General features: G+C 32.2%; 2 protein-coding genes across 3 annotated transcripts; both read left to right on the top strand.

The window, feature by feature from the left end:
* On the top strand, positions 479-8,546 carry LOC105162059. Of its 2 annotated transcripts, none has more exons than XM_020694151.1 (5): positions 479-1,243; positions 2,526-3,389; positions 4,713-5,168; positions 6,870-7,059; positions 7,143-8,546. In XM_020694151.1, the coding sequence occupies exons 1-5, from the start codon at positions 815-817 to the stop codon at positions 8,096-8,098; spliced, it is 2,895 nt and encodes a 964-aa protein (XP_020549810.1). In that variant the 5' UTR covers positions 479-814; the 3' UTR covers positions 8,099-8,546. The 2 variants fall into 2 exon arrangements, with proteins under 2 accessions (XP_020549810.1, XP_011078265.1); XM_011079963.2 differs by having other exon boundaries at positions 481-1,243; positions 2,529-3,389.
* Positions 12,141-15,910, top strand: LOC105162057 (peroxidase 64). Its single transcript, XM_011079962.2, has 4 exons — positions 12,141-12,628; positions 12,973-13,161; positions 14,543-14,705; positions 15,322-15,910. Exons 1-4 carry the CDS (start codon positions 12,422-12,424, stop codon positions 15,714-15,716), a joined length of 954 nt encoding a protein of 317 aa, XP_011078264.1. The 5' UTR covers positions 12,141-12,421; the 3' UTR covers positions 15,717-15,910.

The following is a 22,583-nucleotide window of genomic DNA, read 5'->3' as shown; positions in this document are numbered from 1 at the left end:
ACCCGACTAAATCAGGTACTTGAAATGTCACGTCCCTACAATTATCATAACGAAATCGGATACCTAAAAATAATTACTTAAAATTTTGGGTATCTAACACAAATTATTCGAATTCAAGCTACCTGATCTGACGCTGATCCTTATTTGCAACGCATTAATTAATTTTTATTAGTATTTTATTTCATAAACATTTACATTGATTCGTTTTATTAGGTATTTCTTATAAATAAATATTGATGAGAGTCTAGTGAATTTATTCTATAAATAACAAATTTAAGAATATAAACTATAATAAAAATTTAATTATGTCCACCCAAATACTTGAATAATTAATTTATAAAAAAAGAAAAAATAAACCCTGTTTGAAAAGTAGGCAGGCGTAGCATAGCATCCCCACAAGACAAGTAAGCTTTAAAACGTTAGTGCCAGAATAATTAGAGTGCTCTGACAGCGATTCTAATCCAACTTTACCTTTTTATAAGGAAGAAAATGTGAGTATGGATGTAGCATCACTTGTCCCCATCGAACCAATCCAACTCACCACCTCTTGTTAACTTTTTCTCGCCCTCCATTTCGATTCCAGGTCAGTTTTCAATTATCAACCGTTCTCCTTTTCCCGAGTAAGGAGCCCGGTCTCCACCCCCGCGTGAAAAATCATTCCTTAAAAGTCAAGCAAGAGTAGAACCCACCACCTTCCTCTCGGACCCATTCTTGCGTTTGCTCAGATTCCCTCAAGAATTGTTTGCTTTGGCCGTTTTGACGCTGAATTCCATGCAAACCCGCATGAATTCATCTATATACCCTATGATACGTGATGATTGAAAATTTCAGCATGGAACCGTTTGGGAAGCTGGGCGTGGACCTTTCGCCGTTGGAGCTCCGGGAGACAGCCTACGAGATCCTTGTCGGAGCCTGCCGGAGCACCGGCTCTGGAAGGCGTCTCACTTATGTTTCCAATTCCAGCTCAAAGGAGAAGTCTCAGCAGCCACCTTCTTCGCCGTTGCCGCATAGGTCTATTAGGACGTCGGCTGCGAGCAAGGTGAAGAAGGCCCTGGGTCTCAATCCGGAAACGAAGAAAAGCGAGGAGAACAATTCGGGCGAACCGGGGGCTGGGGTTCATGGAAACGCCGAGAGAAAGAGGGGCGGGTTTACTGTCGGAGAGCTGATGAGGGTTCAGATGAGGGTTTCTGAGCAGACCGATTCGAGGGTCCGGCGAGGCTTGTTGAGAGTGGCTGCGGGTCAGGTGAGAAATTTGTGACTTTGGCTGTAGTTTTATGTTTTCGTGCTCAACCGGAAAACAGGAGGAAATATTTAGTAACATTGAACTCGTGATTCGGGGTGGGGTACCAGAGATAGAAACATATGTAGAAAAATACCATATTTCATTTAGCCCCTTCATGCTTACTATAACTAGTTTGGTCAACTGGCGTGGAAGCTTTTACTCGAGGGGGTGCTCTTGGCCCAGTGAATATTGCTTATTCTGGTGTTTATCAGTGGTGGTATACAATTGGTTAATAACGTATTTAAGTAATTGTTGTTCTGTAAGACCATAATGAAAACGGAACTTTTGTTTTTCCTCTAGGTGAATACAATATTTTACTAAATTAAAGGGTATTAAACTTTTATTTCTTTTGTTTTGTAGAAGAGAAAATGCATGAGAATTTCAGTGTAATTGGTTTTTCAGGTTCGTTTCCAAAATGTAGAGAATTTTCAATTAATTGGTGGTGTGTTATTGGATAATGAGGAAGAAGTGAATTGAGGAAAAATAGATTTTTGCACCTGATTCTTGGTTGGGTTTTCTGTTTGTGGAAATGAACTAAAATTTCCTACTTTTTTCATGTGGTGAATTCTTTGGAATGATAGAGCCGAGGGGCCAGTTCGTTTGTCTTTGCTCTGTAGTTCTCATGTATTTTGCAGGTAAAACATTGATTGAACCTTTTAATTCTTATATCTGAAGAACTAGAAAGATAGACATTCCAAGCAAAGAGTATTTCGAGGTAATTCAATCTGATCTTGGTAACAGAATGGAAATTTTGGAGAAACTTAAGTTAATGATAGGAACTGGAGTAACCTCAGCTTAGCATATGAAAAACTGAAAGGTAGCATTGAGAATTTTGAAAAGACATGTGCTCCCTGTTCTTATGTATATATATATATGCGCGCGCGTGTGTGTGTGTGTGTGAAGATACACAACTATTGAATTTGAGAAGCTTTTTAAGTAGAATAGGATACAAGAAAACAGCTCAATGTATTTTCTGCTATGAGTTAATTATTTTCTTCCTTGCTGAAAGATATTAGTATGTCATCAGTCATTGCATTGTTTGATCTGTACCTGTGCACGAAGAATGGTTGTACCGTTGCGCTGTACACCTCTTTTTGTGTGACATGACATAGTACCTGCAGACTGTTTGTTGGATAATTTTTCTGTGATTTGTGACAATTATTATGGATATGATACAGCATCATGAACCTTTCATTTCAATCATATTAGTAACTGGGTTTCCTCCCTGGTTTTCACTTCTTAGCAGCTTGGAAGACGAACCGAGTCGATGGTTCTGCCATTGGAGCTATTGCATCATTTCAGGTCATCGGACTTTACAAGCCGGGAAGAATATGAGGCATGGCAGAGAAAAACCTTGAAAATCTTTGAAGCAGGGCTCCTTGTTCACCCATACTTGCCTCATGATAAATCAGAAACGGACGCTCAACGCCTTCAGCAGATACTACAGACGGCCTCAGAGAAACCCATTGAAACAGGAAAGTTTAGTGAATCAATGCATATTCTCAGCGATGTTGTAACTTCTCTTGCCTGCAGATCATTTGATGGTTCTGTCTCGAGTATATGCCACTGGGCAGATGGAATTCCTCTAAATCTCCATCTTTACCGGATACTTTTGGAAGCGTGCTTTGATCTAAATGATGAAACATCTCTTATCGAAGAAGTGGATGAGGTATTAGAACAAGTAAAGAAGGCCTGGTCAATTCTTGGTATAAACCAAGAATTTCATAATCTTTGTTTTTTGTGGGTTTTATTCCACCAATACGTTGCTACTGGTGAAATTGAAGATGACCTTCTTCTTGCTGCTGATCGTATGATGGTAGAAGTGGAAAAGGACGCAAACTCAACTCATGATCCTGAATATTCCAAGATCTTAAATTCAACGTTAAGTCTGATGTTAGATTGGGCAGAAAAAAGGCTCCGTCAATACCATGACATTTTTTATAGGGGCAATATAGAATTAATGCAAAGTGTTTTATCACTTGGGGCATCAGCAGCCAAAATATTGGACGTATCTCATGAATATGGTAAGAAGAGGAATGAACTGGATGTGACATGTAGCAGGGTTGATGCTTACATCAGGTCATCGGTGCGCAGTGCTTTCTCTCAGGCAAGTATGAGTTAAATTTCTCTAAAGTTACATTCCTGTAATGTGATTTCAGATTTTGATGGCCTGTTTTTTCTCTTTTGGAGGTTATTCACTTGTTCATATATCCTTCTTCTTCAACTTTTCCTGATTCATTCCACATTTTTTTTTGTGAATCTAAACCATTCATTTTCCTGTATATTGTTCTGATTTCTTATATTCCAACCCTATTTTTTCTTATATGGAACTGTTGTGGAAACTCCAAATGGTGTAGATCATGCCACCATAGCACAATATAGGTTCTACTACTAATCTATTATCAACACCATTTGGTGTTTTAACTCCCAATTCAAATAAGAAAAATCCATTCTACTGCATTTCTGATTAATCCATGTCAATCATTTCCAGACCTCTTTTTTTGTGTATTCCGAATTCCAGTGAGTTCAATTGGTAAAGGAACATGGTTTCACGTATAATGCTGTCTTCTTGTAAGCGAATGAAATGTAAATTGGAAATTTGATTTTTGGTAATTTGGTTTCTAGTAATAAGATTCTATTATGTCATTTCGAACACATGAGAAATCTTGGCAGGAAAATTATAAAAAATCAAGATGAAAAAATGCCTCTACTCTGTACCCATATCACACATGAGGTAATTTGTAATTTGTTTCTTAAAGATGATACTTGTAATCATATGTTTTAATCAAATTACATTCTTGAATACTGAATCATGTTTATCATCATTAATTATGGCTATCTTGAATTATTAGTTAATTACTATTAATTAATATATTTGGACAAAATTTGAGATAAATATAATCAAAATCAAATAGACAATAATAATTCTATACAGTAAAATTATTATTGATATGAAATAATTTTAAATACCAGCATTAAATGTTTTAACTGTTTCTGATGATGTTTAGCTACATAGTTTACTTCATTACTAAGTAGTTGTTACCTAATTAGCACTGAAATTTATCACTACTACTAAAGATTTCATATTATGAATTATGCACCTTATATGAATAATCAAATAGTATGGTTAAATAGTTGCTGTGGAATAGTATTTTGCGAATTTTTGTTTCCAAGAATTAGGACAAAATACTGATTTGAGATTGGTTCCGTGGATTTTAAATATCTCCTAGTTGAGAAATCAGCTATCCTAAGCTTAAAAATAATGCAAAACATAATTTAGTGTTAGACAATAGATCTCCCGTTTGGATGTCATTCCTATCAAACAAACAGAGACTAAGGGTTATGTTCCCCAATCTTCAATAAATGTCTTTTTATCTTTCTCTTCTTTTAATTGTGAACTCGAGCTGCTTTGTGGTCCATTCGATGACAGGAAAGAGAGATGGTCATCTCAGGCAGGAAGTCTTCTAGGAAACAGCAAAGTCCTCTCCCTGCCCTTTCCATCCTTGCCCAAAATACTCTTGACCTGGCATTCAATGAAAAGGAAATATATAGCCCTATATTGAAAAGATGGCACCCTCTTGCCACGGGTGTAGCTGTTGCTACTCTTCATGCTTGCTATGCGATTGAGCTACAGAAATTTGTTTCCAGCATAAGTGAATTAAATCCTGAAGCTATACAAGTGCTGCTAGCCGCTGAAAAACTTGAAAAGGAGCTCGTGGAAATGGCAGTTGCAGATTTAGTGGAGAGTGAAGATGGGGGCAAGGCAATAATTCAGGAGATGGCTCCTTATGAAGCTGAGGCTGTGATGAACAACTTGGTTAAATCCTGGATTTTGACTAGAGTTGACAGACTCAGCGAATGGGTTGACAGAAATTTGCAACTAGAGGTACTTTCCTTCCCCTGTTTGTTTATGTTTGATGCATTGTCAGGATTTACTATTGACCTTCAAATCGATGCTCAGTTTGAAACTAAAATACTGTAATCTCAAAGAGATAGATTAATGTATTTGCTTTGGGCCTGATCTGGTTTACAGAGCTATTCATTGCCGACCATTTTCTTTGCTCATATGCGCAGCGTTGAGTATAATGAAATGGAACATGCAAAGGGAAAAAAGCAAAAGGCACTACAGAAATACTAAGCCAAGGCAAATTTTGCTAATTATTATCTTCACAATTTTAAGTTGAGGAAAAAATTTCTGGGGCTTCTTTGAACGATAAATATGTGTACCCCTCACATAGGCTTGATTATTCATGGGAAGGGAGATATTGAAGTGGATAATTTTGACTTAGTGCTACAAGTAATTTTTTCAAGGTTCTAGCTCAAATTTTACTTTATTACTACAGGATAAAATCCAGTTTTACATGGGACCGTGTGTTGGGCTATTAAGAAAGATGTGCATAAAATCAAGTATGGCTAAAACAATTTCCAGATGTATTTTAAAGTAAAAATGTAGAAGACTGCAAGAAATTAGCACGTCTGCAGATTGCTTTTAATCAATAAAGAGAGCAAATGGACATATGTCTGGGTGAAATTGAGTGAGCGCTGGCAGACTAATCCATTGAGTCAGCTGTGTGTACTGAGAGTTGCTACACTGGCATTTGAGATAATAATGCAACGGGAGACTTTGAAGTGAAATCATACTGCTGAGGTGGTTGAGGAGGAATTTGACCTTTGTACTTCACTCAGGCTATGATTGATATAGTGGAGCCAGAAAATAGGATCTATATAGCAGTTCAGTTAATATTGAGTTGGATAAGGATGAAAATAAAACTTATTCCTGTATAATGTGCAGTATTATATACTTTTTCTATGTCTGAAGGGGCCAGTTGGATGGTTTTCTGATATTATTAGTTAATGCTATTATCTTTGGACTTGGTTAGTAAGGTTCCCGTGTTATGTGAGTGAATACATCCCATTTCACTCCAGATGCCTTGTAGTGATATGGTGTAATTTTCTGGTAATGCACTTCTTTTCTGCCATAACATCATCGTGACCCATTTCAGTTCTGTTGGGAAAAGAAATATAATCTAGTCCCTATTGCTATTTTAACGTCATTTGAAATTTGTTTCATAGTTCTATTGTTGGTTCTGTTAACTGCTTTACTCAGCTTCAGCTTCTTTAAGGGACACCTCCATGGTTACACTAAATTATTTGAGCTTGTTAGTATTTTTACCTAATGTAATCTTAGATTTTTCTCACTCTAATTTAACCCTGACATACGATCCTTTCTGGCCTGGGTAATAGCTCCAGGAGTGGAAAAGGTTTTTGGATGATCCTAATTATTATATCACCTACTGTTTTGTGGGTCTAGTATATTTTGCAGTCACATGGACTAGAGGTCAAATTGTGATGCTTCGACTGTCGCTCTCTATGCCTGTGCTATGAGAAAGTTTCAGAGGGGTGTATACTTTCTCTCCCGTATGTAGTAGTGATCTAACCAACTCTATTCTCTCTTCTCCCAAAAGAAATAAGGAATTTAAGAGAATACTATTGGCCGAGTGGTTTACTTCTAAATTGATCTGATTTACTTGAAAGTGAGGGTTGGAAAATGAAATTGTATTGTAACATTACCAATTACTTCTCACAGGACTGGAATCCTCAAGTAAATAAAGGGCGTTTTGCATCCTCTGCTGTGGAAGTTCTACGTATCATAGATGAGACTTTGGAAGCATTCTTTTTGTTACCAATACCAATGCATCCAGTTTTGCTTCCTGAGTTGATGGGTGGTCTGGACAAATGCCTTCGGAATTACATCGTCAAGGCAAAATCTGGCTGCGGTAATTGTTATATTCTGCATATTTCTTTAAGTTTGATCCAAATTTTTGCACAGAGTTATTGATGCTTGGCTTATATTGAGCAGGATCTCGATTAACCTTTACTCCAACACTCCCTCCGCCAACCAGATGCACTACCAGTTCAAAGTTTGGTGCATTTAAAGTGAAAGATCGGTTATTTATGGGTCCAGGTAGGAAATCCCAGGTCTACAGCAGAAATGGGGACGATTCCTTTAGTGTACCACGACTATGTCTCCGCATTAATACTTTATACAACATTCGGAAAGAGTTGGAAGCTCTAGAACAAAGGACAATGGTGAATCTGAGGAACAGTGGATTTCCTGATGATCAAAATGTGGCAAATGGAAAACTTGCGCTTTCAATAGCTTCATGCACAGAAGGGATCTTGCAGATCTCCGAGGCAACAGCATACAAAATTGTATTTCATGATCTGGGTCATGTCTTTGGGGACTACCTGTACATTGGGGACATTTCTTCATCCAGAATAGAACCTTTCCTTCAGGAGCTGGAGCAGAACTTAGAAGTAATATCTTTAACAGTTCACGACAGGGTCCGAACCCGTGTAATTACTGATGTAATGAAAGCGTCTTTCGAAGGTTTTTTGTTGGTTTTGCTTGGTGGTGGGCACTCTCGTGCCTTCACTCAGCATGATGCTTCAATAATGGAGGAGGACTTCAAGTTTCTTGCTGATCTCTTCTGGTCCGATGGGGATGGTTTGCCAGCTGATTTGATTGACAAGTTATCGCATAGTGTAACAAGTCTGTTTTCTCTACTTCAAGCTGATACCGGGAGCCTAATTGAGCAATTGAAACGTGCCACTCCAGATAGCAACGGAACTTCAGCAAAATTGAGGCTACCATTGCCGCCAGTAACTGGTCAGTGGAGGCCAACTGACCCAAGCACAATCCTTCGTGTTTTATGTAATCGGAATGACAAGATGGCATCGAAATTTTTGAAGAAAACATATGACCTGACGAAGAGAAGCAAGCACAATCCGTCATATGATGCTCCTCTGAGTTGAAGTTTTCTGGAAAGCACTGGACGTCTGCCATTAGCCATTTCATTTTAAGATGACAGAATTTTTGGCAAATCGGGAGCCAAGAATTGCATATGCAGCAAGGATGACGGAACTGTGAATTTTCAGCATACAGCCGATCGGCTGCCATCGCTGCTGGTTCATCTATTTACCAACCTTTGTGAGCTGAAATAAAGTCATCATAAAAGGGTCTTGAAGCAGTACAAGGATACCTTCTGCTGCTTTCTAATTTGATTTTCCTTGGGATTTTGAGGCTGCTAATTTATGATTGTGGGTTGCGGGGTTTGTATATACTTGTGCAGGCTGTAAAAATGAATAGCAAAAGTTGAATGACTTGGCTGCAGTTTTGGTGCCTGTCCTGATGCTTAGCTGTATTAACCATCTTTGGGTTCCCCCTACAAATAAAAGAATAAAAGGGATCAATAATCTAAAACGTCTGGACTGAAGGATTTTGAATCCGAACAAATGATTTTGGTGAAACATCTCAAATGACTTCATATATAAAAAATAAATAAATTTCACAATATTCTACAAAATATAGAGCAACTGAAAGTTGGATGCATGATTGCATGTCACAGACAAAACCCACAAATCGTCATAACCAATGAAGTTGGGTCATATATACGACGGTGATCATGAAATCAACTTTCAAAGGTTGGTTTCAAATGTATCAAATCGAGACTCCGAGAATGAGACCTCAGGGTTTTACTAATATTGCACTAATAAATGTATCCATATGATGGGTGTCACGTTTCATTGACCACAGGCATGATGGCTATACATTGTTAGAGGATGATTGACAAAGAGTTGTTAAGCCGACTGAATCGACTCTCGGAAGATTGTCACAAAGAAGCCCAAGTGGCACGTTCGATATAATTGGAATCATCGACTCTGATAGTACGGGATTTCATTCAAAGATTTGAGAATTCACAGTGATTTTATCACGGGGCGACTGTATAATAAAGGACGACTGTATTATTACCGTAGTCTTTTGAGAGGGATTTTTATAGGATCTCTTTTACCCCCATTAACTTCATATTATGTTAATTTAATTTCTCTGGAACATGGAAAAATTTGGTGATTTCTAAAATATCCCCACATTGCCAAAAAATCATTAAAAAGTAACAAAATAATTTAAGTCCCGTCTCCAATAACATTTGAAGCAATTTTCGTCAAAATATTTTAGAACAAATTACCAATTAAAATCTAAACAAATTGGTTAATAATTTAGTTCCATATGTTCAAATTAGTAAATTCATAATAAGTCCATATAAAATTTGAGTCTTATACATTTTTGGAGAACCGTCTAACCAGATTGAATTTTCTAGTTGAAATTTTGTTACATATTTCATTTTATTTAACATGTGCACAATAAGTATATAAAAGTTATGTAATATATTTTATTTAAAAAAAATTTATACACATAACAAGTATATATATATATATATATTAAATAAAATAAAAGATTCGAAAGTGAAAATCTAATCGAGCATTGAAGTTCATCATTATTATTATGTGAAACACAGGGTTGGATTCCATTTAGTAGAGAAGCAAGTAACATTTATGGTAAATTACACCCATCTTCTTCTAAATTTGAAGCATAATCATGAATATTTTTTTATTATTTAAAAAATTATAAATACCCCTTAATATTTAATGAACCTATATAATTTTTGGATGTAGGTATGAAATTGTCAACCTTACCCTTACTGTATTTTTTTAAAAAAAAATTAAAAATTTTAAAAAAATCGAACATAGTGGATGAAAAAATTTTAAAAATTATAAAAAATCATCCACTTAGACCATATAAAAATTTAAAAAATAAATAAAATTATAATTCTAAATTAAAAAAAGGACAATTAGTCAGTTAATCACAAAAAATGAATAAAAATTCAATAAATTTGACTAATTATTAAACGACCAATAAAATTAAAAGGTATGAATAATTAATATTTCAAACAACAAAAAAATATTAATAATTATATCAAAACATAAATCAGACCATTGTAATTTACCCTAATATTTGCAATCCTGATGATAAATGATAGATTAGAGATGAGGCTTCTGTGGAGAGTTGGTGTGTGTCATTATTGTTTGTTAGAAGTAATCATTCATCGATTGGTGCGTTTACATAATTATGTATATCAGCTCAGCTATTAGGAGGGATTACACTCTCCGACGTTTCTATGAAGGATTATAGGTATTTTTGTCCTCTAATTATTTTCTAATTTTTTTTTAGTTTTTCCTATTTTTCTAGAGTTTTAAAAAGATTTTTTAATTTTTTAATTATCGTAATTTTAGTCTTCTTTGTATAAAAAATACCAGAAAATGCCACCTTAGTCTGACATGGTATTTTAAATTGAGGACAGTAATTTTATTGGCTAATTATATATAATGTTGCAATTACATGGATTTAATTAAAAAAAATAAAATGTGCCGTAGCGTTAGTGGGGCGCCACGTGGCATTAAGTTATATTATTCACCAAAATTACTATTAATTGTATTTAAAATAAACTTTTAATACTTTTTTTTTATTGTTTTTGCATTTTTAAACAATATAAAAGAAATATACTCCTATTTATAATTTTAATGAAAATAAGAGCCAAAGAAATTAATTATAGAAAAACCTCAAAAATTTTGCAATGCTTTCGCTCAGCTATTTCGTTATGTTCGGAAGGCAAGAATGCCGATGAAGAATGCGTCGAGAAGAGACACAAGACCCTAGGAGGATAAATTAATACTCGATATATCAGTAATTTTTCTAAAATAGTAATTTTTCTCGGTCCCGACTTGGGTCCAATGTCTAAATTGATCATTTTAAAAAATTAATAAGATAATAATTTTTTGGAAGACCCTTACATAAATTTATGGTTCTTTCAATATTACAAATTAATAATTCAAATATAACTAGAACAACTTAGTAAAATATGATTCTCTTGTTTTTTTTTTTAAAAAAAATTTAAATGTAGTTGTCTTTCATCTCTAACTTTTCTTATTGCATTCAAAAGTTTCGATATTGTACATGTTTAATATTATATCGATTAATTAATATTAGTTGAAAATTAGGATAATTTACAGCTACCTCTCGTAAAGTTTGACATAGTTATAAATATTTTGTCATTATTTAGAAAATTACAAATACACTCATCAAATGAAAAATAATTATGTAGTCCTAGACAATGATATAGAAATTACTACTTTATCTATGTTAATTTTTTTAAAAAATAATTAAAAAATATAAAAAGATTTGAGGTTTGTAAAATAAATAATCCATATGGCATAGTAGTCACAAAAATATTTTAGAAAACTCTTAAAAAATATATAAAATTATAATTTATAGTTTAAAAGGGCATTTGGTTAGTTTACCAAAAAAAAATAGATGAAAATCTAACAAAGACTAATAGGATGGACTTGTTGTTAAACGGATGTTAAAATTAGAGGGGTATTTATAATTTTTCAAATAACAATAAATTATTTATAATTTTACCATTTATTTTTTGATGAAAAATGGAGTAATTAACGTAGGAAAAACTTAAATATGAGGACCTTTTAAAAATATGAGAAAAAAGTGTAGACCACCTATTTTATGGGACGAAAAATACAATTTTGTCTAATAATTTTTCTTTTTATATAAATATAACAACAAAAGCCGATGTGGTCTAGTTTAGTTGACGAAATTGAGACTTCATAATCAAGAGGTCATGAGTTTCAACCACACCAATTAATTGATTAATTATACATATTTGATATTCCCAATATTAATAATTGATGTATATTAATTATTGAGGATTGAAATGTACAGAATGTAATTGTAATCATTTAATAAAAAAAAACCGCAATAATGGAATAAACTGTTGTTCAAAATATCCAACTTAAATAATCATAATTACCGACGTGCAATCAGTAATTAAACCAAACAATCATCATCCATCTGTTTATCTTTCGTCTCGCAAATTATGAATCCAGACAAAATATATGTTTTTAACCATGCATGGGAGCAGTCATTATGCACCTTTGGCCAACATCGATCAAAACAGACAAAAGCAGTAAGTGGGGTGACATGGATTAATAATAATTCTCATCCAACGATGCTTGGAAAACACGACTTCATCAACATATATATATAACGCACAAGAATCGCCAAGACAATCGAATCCCTCAATCATCGGCTTTTTCCCTCTCTTTTTTCTCTTTTCTCTCTCTCTCTCTCTCTCTCTCTCTCTCTCTCTCTCTCCCTCTCTCTACGTATATATATATATGCCCATAAATAATTGTACAGACACATAACACATAGATAACGATATAGATATGGGCTTGATGCAGGTAGCATTGTTGTGCTCATTGACGATCCTCTCACTCAGTTCACTTTCGAATTCACTGAGTTCGAATTACTACCACAAATCATGTCCCAAAGTTGAGTCCATCGTCGCTAAGGTCGTTCGCGATGCAACGTCGAGAGACAAAACGGTGCCCGCAGCGCTTCTCAGGATGCATTTCCACGATTGTTTTATAAGGGTAATTAGTGAGCATTTCAACAATGTTTTAGTTCCGCTATATATAGTGAATTTAGGGGTGGAAATTGCAATTTTTGTCCTGTTATTTAGGGGTGGATTTGCAATTTTTGTCCTGTTATTTAGGGGGTCTCTGAAAATTTGGCAATTTTGATTCCATATTCTCGGAAAAAACCTTAAGTTACGGGATGAAAATTACAAGTTTTCCAAGATGGCAGGAGAAATTTCAAGAGCATGTTCAACTTTAAGTAAAAAAGCAGACGAAAAGGGAGTAATTAAGCCGCAATCTTTTTGTGATTAATTATTATAATGATGATGATTAATTAGTGAATTTGTAACGTTGAAAAGGGTTGTGATGGGTCTGTGTTGCTGGAGTCGAGGGGAGGGAACAAAGCAGAAAGGGATGGACCTCCAAACCGTTCGCTGCATGCGTTTTATGTGATAGAAGGCGCAAAGAAAGCAGTGGAAGCTGTGTGCCCTGGCATCGTCTCCTGCGCTGATATCTTGGCCTTCGCCGCTAGAGATTCTGTCGTCCTGGTTAGAAAATCATCATCTCCATCTCATGCATATGTATTGGGTAAATTACATTGACGCTTACACCAACATTCCCTGCATTTTATAAAATTATGAATACGTCCTTTGAGATTGTAGTCCTAATTATAAATAGGATTAAATGTATATCTGATCCCATAACTTAGATTATTTGATTTTTTCGTTTTTTAGCTTTTTGAAATATGTAGCATTTTTGTCCAACTTCTTTTCAATTTTCATATTTTTAATTTTTTTGTTCATCGGAGTTCACCTCCACTAACAAAAAGGATGAATTCAAGCAAAAAAAAGGGTTGAAATTGCAAAATTAAAAAGATAAAAAACTAAAATACTACCTTAAAAAGTTAAAGCACAAAGTACTAACAGAAATGAGCCAATAGGATCAAAAGGCCCAATTTTAAAATGTATTTAAACCTTACAGATACGCTCCCTATTTTGTGATGAAATTTTAAGCAAATCCCCCTCTAAAGTACATTTCACAACCACCCCTTAGGTGGTATAATTATAATTTTACAAAGAATAATGAGTATTTGTGTAATTAAATCTAAAAAATTACTCTTAGTTATTTGCTTATTTTTTATGAACTGTAACTAAAAGTTTTTCATCCATGCAAAGAGGATTTCTACCTTGTCTAATTTTTTGTTTTTGGGTTTAGCATATACTATATATAGAAGTTAATTATAACCACTACTCACCTAAAAAACTTTACCACCAGAGCCCTTTATTCTTTGTTGTGACACACATCAACCAAAATTATAATCTTCATCTTTTAATTATATGGGGTGATAATTTTATTTCTATTGAAATTTAATTTGACAATTTAAACTTGTAATCGAAAGAAAATAACACATGAAGGATAACATCCGCTAAAATTACGAATTTGACCTGCATTTGAGGCTCGTGTGAAAAGCTCACACACCAAATTCCTCTAGATTTGCAATTTTCGACAATTTCTTTAAATTGAAGGTGGTGTACAAGATATAATGATATTGACTGAGGTTTAAATTAGTTGACGAAGTTAAGGTCCCATGATCTTAGAGGTCATGTGTTCGAACCCCACTTTATGCACGGAACATGTGTCCACTGAATAGTAGGTGTGTCGGTTAGATTTAGTTTGTTTGATATTATTGATCATAATATGATTGTTGTAATTCGACAGGAATAATTGTAATCAATTTATTTCAATTAATAATAATTTATCACCATTACTTTAAAAAAACAATATCATGATATTGAACATAAAATGTAATAATTCTTGTTGCAAGCCAACTTTACCTTTATTTAATTTTGCATGTTTATATTATATGCATATAAATGATAATTATTGTAGCCCAATTTATGTAAAATAATGCAATTTAAATATTGATAGTCTGGAGGGCCAAGATGGGATGTCCCAAAAGGAAGAAAGGATGGAAGGACATCAAGAGCCACTGAAACTGCACTTTTGCCTTCTCCCACTTTCAACGTTTCCCAACTTCAGAAGAGCTTTTCTCTAAGAGGCCTCTCAGTCGACGACCTTGTCGCTCTCACAGGTCACTTTTTCATTTTTATAACTTAATGTAAGTGAAAAATTAAACGACAAATTTTACATATTTTCGGGTAACATATTCTTTCCTTTAATGTTTCTTAATTTTATTAAAATTCATAATCTATGTATATATAGCAAAAGTTGACGCACTAATACAGACAAAAAATTAAATAATAATTTAAATATTATTACTAATTTTATGTATAAAATGGCAATAATTTTTCTTTTTCCGTAATAATTAATAAATATTATAGTTTTAATTACTAACTATAATTATTTTGAAAAGGGTGTGTCCAGCAAAAATTGATGGTGATAAAAAGGTTGTGCACAAAGTTGTCATGACTAAAAAATTAGTAACGCGTATGGTGACAACTCAGCGATGCGAATAATTGTTGTTAATAGGATATCTATAATGAGAATTTTATACTTGATTTTCATGATTAATAATTATAATTTGACAAAATCGAAAGTGTTGCCATTTAATATAGATTTTGAACGACAATTTTAAGATTGTCATATAATCGAAATTATTATGTTTTGTTGTAGTCACATTTTGATTACCTATTAGTAAAAGTAATTAATTAAATAAAAAAGAAATTAAGAAAAGTTAATAGTTGCAGGTGCCCACACGCTCGGGTTCTCCCACTGCTCATCTTTTCAGAATCGGATCCACAACTTCAACTCGACCCACGATGTGGACCCGACCCTACGCCCCTCCTTTGCAGCAAGTCTGAAAAGCATTTGCCCCGTGAAGAACAAGGCCAAGAATGCAGGCATCAGCATGGATCCTTCTTCCACCACCTTCGACAACACCCACTACAAACTCATACTTCAGCGCAAAACCCTATTTTCTTCGGATCAAGCTCTGCTCACCACTCCCCATACCAAAACCTTAGTTTATAAGTTTGCAACCTCCAAGAAGGCTTTCCACACTGCCTTTGCCAAATCAATGATCAAGTTGAGCAGCATCAATGGAGGACAGGAGGTCAGGAAGGATTGTAGGTTTGTAAACTGATGAGAAGACTTAAGTTCAGCTAGTCAACAGTGTGCATGTCGTCATAATGCGTTGGAAAGAACTATATATTGATATATATATATATATATATATATGCCTGTTTTTTTTATTGTTTTTGTGTTGTTATGAGTGAGGAGCAATAGATCTAAATTGTAATCTATGCTAATTATGTTGAAGGGATTAATCGGGAGAAATATCATTTTTCGTCCCATAATTTAGATTTTTTTATTTTTGGTCCCTGCATTGGTTATGAAATTCTTACTTTCGATTCCGTAATTTTCAAAAAGTAACATCTTTTGTCCTATGTCACCTTCCATCAGATATTTAATAAAAAAGACCACGTGAGATCATAAAGTATATGGGACAAAAAATGCTACTTTTCTAAAGTTATGGGGCTAAAAGTAAGAATTCTATAACTAATAGGACTAAAGTGCAAAGGCCTAACAATTAGATGGTAAGCACATCATTTTCTGTTAAATATTTAATAAAAAGTGATATAGAACCAAAAATTAAATATATAAGACAAATATAAAAAGACCAAAAATTATATTATTATTTTCCCGATTAATTGCAATTTTGATCTTATAATTTGAGGACTTGACATTTTGGTTCTATAAAAATAGGAATTGACAATTAAAGGTACTACTAGTTTAAAAAAATTGGAAGTTTACAATAAATTTTGGTGGAAATTAATTTTATAACTTATCCATAATTGATTTTTGATTTGGGGATTTTCTGGTGAAAACGGTGGTGTGGGCTTTTGAAATTCAAAGTGAAAAACTTGGAGCACAGATATGCGCCATTACAATGTGAACTTAGGCCAATCCAAGCCGAAAAGTATTGTTCTTGCCACTTGATCTACTACCTAACAAAGAAAAGTTGTTGCTCGAATTAAGTTTGATCAAATTAAATTAATTATAAAGTAAGTTTATTATATTTGTTCTGTAATTGGTTATTTTTAAATTGTACATCAATCACATAGCAAGTATATTGTACTTGTGATATGATTAGTTCAAATTTAATTGAACCAAATCCAGACTAGAATTTTCCACAAACTATATATACAAATCTGTAGCAAGCTTGTAATAACTTGAGACGGATTTGTATATTTGAGTAAGCAGGGAAATAGTTTTGATTTTCTTTTTCTTTTTTTTTTTACATTAGTTGTTGTGGCATATTGTTTCTACATGCATATAATTAATAAATTTTTTACATAAAATATATTAGAAATAATATCATAAATAAAAATAAAATATACAAAGTAATACATTATATTAAAAATAAAAAAAAAGAAAAAAATTAATTTATCAATTAATGTAAAATTAAAAAACTTAAATAAGTTAGTTGTTTCATCGGTTGAAGAATATATTTTGTTTTATAAAAAATTAGTGCAACAATATCATTAACCGTCATTTGTAAGTATGAAAGGCTTTTTTTTTATATAGTATAAATGATGACATTATTTGCAATGATATTTGTGACAATTAGGGTAATGTTTTGCAATGGAGATTGCAAAAGGATCAATATATTTTGTTTTTAATTTAATTAAACATAAATATTAAATATAAAGTCCACTAATTAAAAGTTTTAATTTATAATAAAATCACGTTAAAAAATAAATTAATATTATACGTGTTTCACAATAGCAGAAAAGAGAAAAAGAGAATTCTACCAAATAAAAAAAAAAACCTAATTTGGGTAGCACTAATATCCCAGTCATCTAATTGACGGATGATAGTGAGAGGGGAGTTGGCCAATTTGGCAGTAAAACGCTTTTGTCCAAAACACGATATGCGGATTCGTTCAGACCCATACGCTAGCTATGTAGTCTACCAAACTGTAGATGCTCAAAATAGATCCGCCAAAAATCTGGGCTCGAGTTTGAGCTTAATTTTTTTAAATATATATATATATATATATGAAATCTTTTTTAAAAATATGAACTATTTTACAAGTTAAAAACATTATTCAAAATTTAAATTGGAATTAAGAAGAAAGTATTCACAAGAAGTCCAAAAAGAAGCAATGCGATGCCAAAAATGTATACGGTCATGAAAAATCATTCAGCCCAATCATTTAATGAGAAGTAACAAAAATAAAATAAAAATATAAAATATTGACCAATAATTATGATATATGGTGAATTTTCAAACAAATGCGTTTTGTTGAAGTTGATATTGAAGTATAATAAAAAAAATCATATGCATTATATTAAATATTTATTTACAAAAATATTATCAAAAAACGTACTATTGTTGATTAAACTTATTTTTAGATAATATAAATTAAAATATAATATTTTAGTATCATCTAAAATTAAAATATTAGATATTGGCTAATAATTCTAATATATGTTGAATTGTAAAATTAACGCATTTTGTTGTAATGGATATTGAAATTATGAAAATAAAATTCATAAGCATTATATAAATATATATTTATAAAAATATTATCAAAACTTACTAAATTGTTGATTAAGCTTGTTTGTGGACAATATAAATAATAAATATTGTATCTTATTGTTATCTATAATTTAAATATGAGATATTGACTAATAATTTTGATATATGGTGAATTTTGAAATAAATGCACTTAATGCATTGTATTAAATTTAAAATTGGAGATATATTGACTTATAATTCTATTATATAGTGAAAATTGAATATAGACTTGATATAATGTTGAATATGTAGTTAAATATATAAAAATATTTATATATAAAAACTTTTTAAACAAAAAGTATTGTGAGCTCACGACTCCTTAACGTAGTAATGTAGTTCTCAAGCAAGTTCGAATCAGGCACGCTCGCGAGCCGACTCAATTCATCTTGCACCCCTAGGTTCTCTTGCATCTTTCGATAAATCTTGGGGGGGGGGGGTTATAATATTTCATCAAACATGGGATTTATAATATAATTTTTCAAATAAGAATGAAGTATTTGTAATTATATCAAATTTCAGGAAAGATCGTTGTAATTTACCCTTTATATTAACCATCTGGGGGGGGGGGGTTATAATATTTCATCAAACATGAGGGGGTATTTATAATTTTTCAAATAAGAATGAAGTATTTGTAATTATATCAAATTTCAGGAAAGATCGTTGTAATTTACCCTTTATATTAACCATCTAATGAAGTCCAATTCATTTATTTTCCAAGCCTAAGGAATTAAGTCTACTTCAAACCACGCTATTAAGTAGACCTAATTTACTGAATATTAGTAGGCCCAAATCTTGTTGACCAACCCATTATTGGAGGGTTAAAAGACTACCAACTCAGTCTCTGTCACCTTGCTGACAGGGCAACACTAAGTCTAGGGCCAATATCAATAAGCCTAAGACCCATCCACCTCATTTAATATGTACATTAGTCTTATTCTACACAAAAAACGCCAACTCACCAGAGATGGTGTCGGGAAAGACATACATGCCAACTAGATTTGATTGGTAAAACATATAGGTATCTAAATTCTTAAATTTGTGACTGATCTAACATGATTTTTTTCTACATAAATTGTCCAACAACAGAATTTTGGTAATATCTTAACTTCCCCAAACTGGCCCCCAAAACTCTGAGAATTTGCTCTAATAAATAGGGATCCACATAAGTCGAACAGACACCTAAACTTCTACAACAAGTCCACTCGAATTCTCTCCATTTCCAACACTCTACACATGTTTTTCTATAGGTTCAGCACTTCATCTTTGAACTACATATTTTAACTTATTAATATCATGTTTTATTTTTTTCGCTTGAGTTTTCTAATTATTTGGTCATAATTTTACTAACTTAGTCGTTGGAGTGTGTAACCCAATTTTGCATATTTACTCTATAATCATCTTAAAATTTTCAAGAAAATCTTTTAATTCTTGTAATATTGCAGGACTCTGGTACACACCACCATCAATTTATTAATTAACTTAATATAAAAAGTTGATCAAATTTTTACAAGCATATCAATTTTCTGGCGTTGTGTGATCGAGGTTGAGCCAATTGGGCAGACGCAACTCGCTAACTCCACGTCAGTGAGTGGATTCGCTTTACCTTGCTCCAACCAAGCTCCATCGGAATGCCTCACCAGGCATCTCATCGAATACCCAACAGAGCTTTTGGCCCTTCTCCTTAGCTCATCAATCTAATGTTTTTGCAAGGAAGAAAATAACAAATACATTATTACCAATAATTTTGAATCAAAGGCATTTTATCTGCTGAGTGCATATATATATATATATATATATATATATATATATGTAAACAAATAATATTGATTAATTTCTTTTGGATAAGTACTAATATTTTTTTTTGTTTCTATGTATAAACTTGTTAATTTTCATTTGGCAGAATAAAGCTCATTGAGGCTGTCTGCATCTACGTATAAACGGCCCTCGGGTCAATAGTCTCAATAATTCTGATATATATATATATATATATATATATATATATATATATATATATATATATATATATATATATATATATATATATATATATATATATATATATATATACTTTATTATTAAGTGAAAGCACCACTTTGGTGTCGTACTTTTATTTGTTTGCTAATTTTGTATATTTTTTTTAATATTTATATTTTAAGTTTTTATTTATTATCTTCCCACTCTCCCACTCTTCTACACCCCCAACCTCTCTTCTCAACTTTCACTAACTTTAACTTGAAACTCACCAATTATTATGCACGTTCTGACTGCATTGAAACAAGACTTATAATGACCACATTAAAACATGATCATCTTTTAAGACTAAACGTCATATTATTGGGGACGCGGAGTTCAAGTCATATGGGTCAAGCTTCACGAGCTTCTATATAACAACTCCCCACGAGTCAGTTCAGTCGGCTTGACAATCATTCTCCACCACCCACTAAAATTGCATAAACGTTGTACGTTTGTCGCCTATGAAATACGACACACATTATATGGACGCAATATTTAGTACAAGTCTAAATAGAACCCTCGATGTCCATTATCAGGGCTTTCAATTTGGAATATTTTTAACTCCAACCCCGAAAGATGGTCTCATAGTTGCCACCAAATGCCCAACTCAACTTCATTGGTTGATTAGTGATCTGTGGCTTTGTTGATGTATGAAAATTGCATGAGTAAAAACAACAAAGTAAGGCAAACTGAATATTTACTCTTATTCATTTAATTCAATATTACAAAACGAAAAGAAATTGCTTAAATAGATTACAAAATAGACATTCTAATTTGCTTTCTCGTCACTTATTCTAACAATGTCTGCATTTTACCCTAGTGATTTTATAGTATTTCGAAAAAAATTTATTATATAGTACTATGTTTAAATGAATTAGCCAGTTTTTCAACACATGATTATTACTCGCACTTGCATAATTATTAGAGACTATGATATTTGACATAATTACAAATATTTCATTATTATTAAAAAAAATTCAATACTCTTTTCAAATAGAAAATAATTATGTAGTTCTTAACCGATTAGTTAAAAATTTCTACTTCACCCTTAGTGATTACTCTAAAAAAGACAAAAAAAAAAAAATGAGGTTGGGTAAACTTAATATCCATTGCGAATATTAGTTCATAAAAATATTTTCTAAAATTTTTAAAAACATATAAAATTATAGCTCATAATTCAAAAGGGCATTTTGGATAATTTATTGAAAAAAATTGACTAAAACTTAACAGAATGGGCTTGTTATTAAACGGACGTTAAAATCAAAAAAGTATTTATAATTTTTCAAACAATGAGGAGGTATGCGTACTTATGGTAAATTTTAAAAAATGTGGTTATAATTTACCTTAATTATTAATATATGCTTTATGTGGCGATAATATATCACATCATTTCATTAAAAATCAATTAATAGCCATTATTTCGTAAAAGTAAAACTAGCTAGCACCCAAAATATAATAATAGCACTAGCAAACCATCATACCTAATAAAGTGGAAACTTACTAAACAAGCTATAATTATCAACTCAAGTAACGGAATTGATGTTTCTATTTCAACCACTTAATCAAAATGCTTATCCTTGAAACATACCGTATAGCTGACCAACCATGTTTTAGTCTAATTGTTAACATTAAGGTTGAGAGTTTACGAATATATAAGTTTGAGATCATGAATTTGAATTCCATAAAATGTGGAAATATTTATATTACCTTTATCTGAATTATTATAATTTATTTATCGTTATTAGTCATATATATTGATACATGAATTGTAATTAAATTATTATTTAATGTAAATAAATATAATAATTTATTTATTATTATTAATAGTAAAAAGAAATTACTCCATTTATATATTCAGCATCAAATACTTTAGATTCGAGAACAAAACGCCAAACCCAAATATTAGTGCTGAAAAGAGATAATAAATTTTAGGGTAAATTATAACCACCTCTTCTCAAATTTGGTATAATTATGAATACCCCTTCATTGTTTGAAAAATTATAAATACACCCCTAATGTTTGATGAAATTGTAATTTTTGAATGGCGGTATCAAATGATCAACCATTGCATTTTTTTTTTATATAGAAATTTGTAAAAAGAATATGAGGGAGTGGATGAAAAAATTTAAAAATTATAAAAAAAAATCATCTACTAAGTCAATAAAAAGTTAAACAAAATTAAAAAATAAATAAAAATATAATCCTTAGTCCACAAGGGTACTTTGATCAGTTCACCATAAAAAATAAATAGAAACTCAACAGAGACTAACGAAATGAGATAATTGTTAGACGAGCATTAAAACTATAGGGATATTGATAATTTTTTAAAAAACGTATTCATAATTATGTCAACTCTTAAAAGAGTGATTGTAATTTACCCTAATTAAACTTTATGTACTTTTACATTATTGTC

Source organism: Sesamum indicum, linkage group LG5 (assembly GCF_000512975.1).
Source record: "Sesamum indicum cultivar Zhongzhi No. 13 linkage group LG5, S_indicum_v1.0, whole genome shotgun sequence".
NCBI lineage: Eukaryota > Viridiplantae > Streptophyta > Magnoliopsida > Lamiales > Pedaliaceae > Sesamum > Sesamum indicum.
This window is presented reverse-complemented; position numbering and strand designations above follow the sequence as displayed.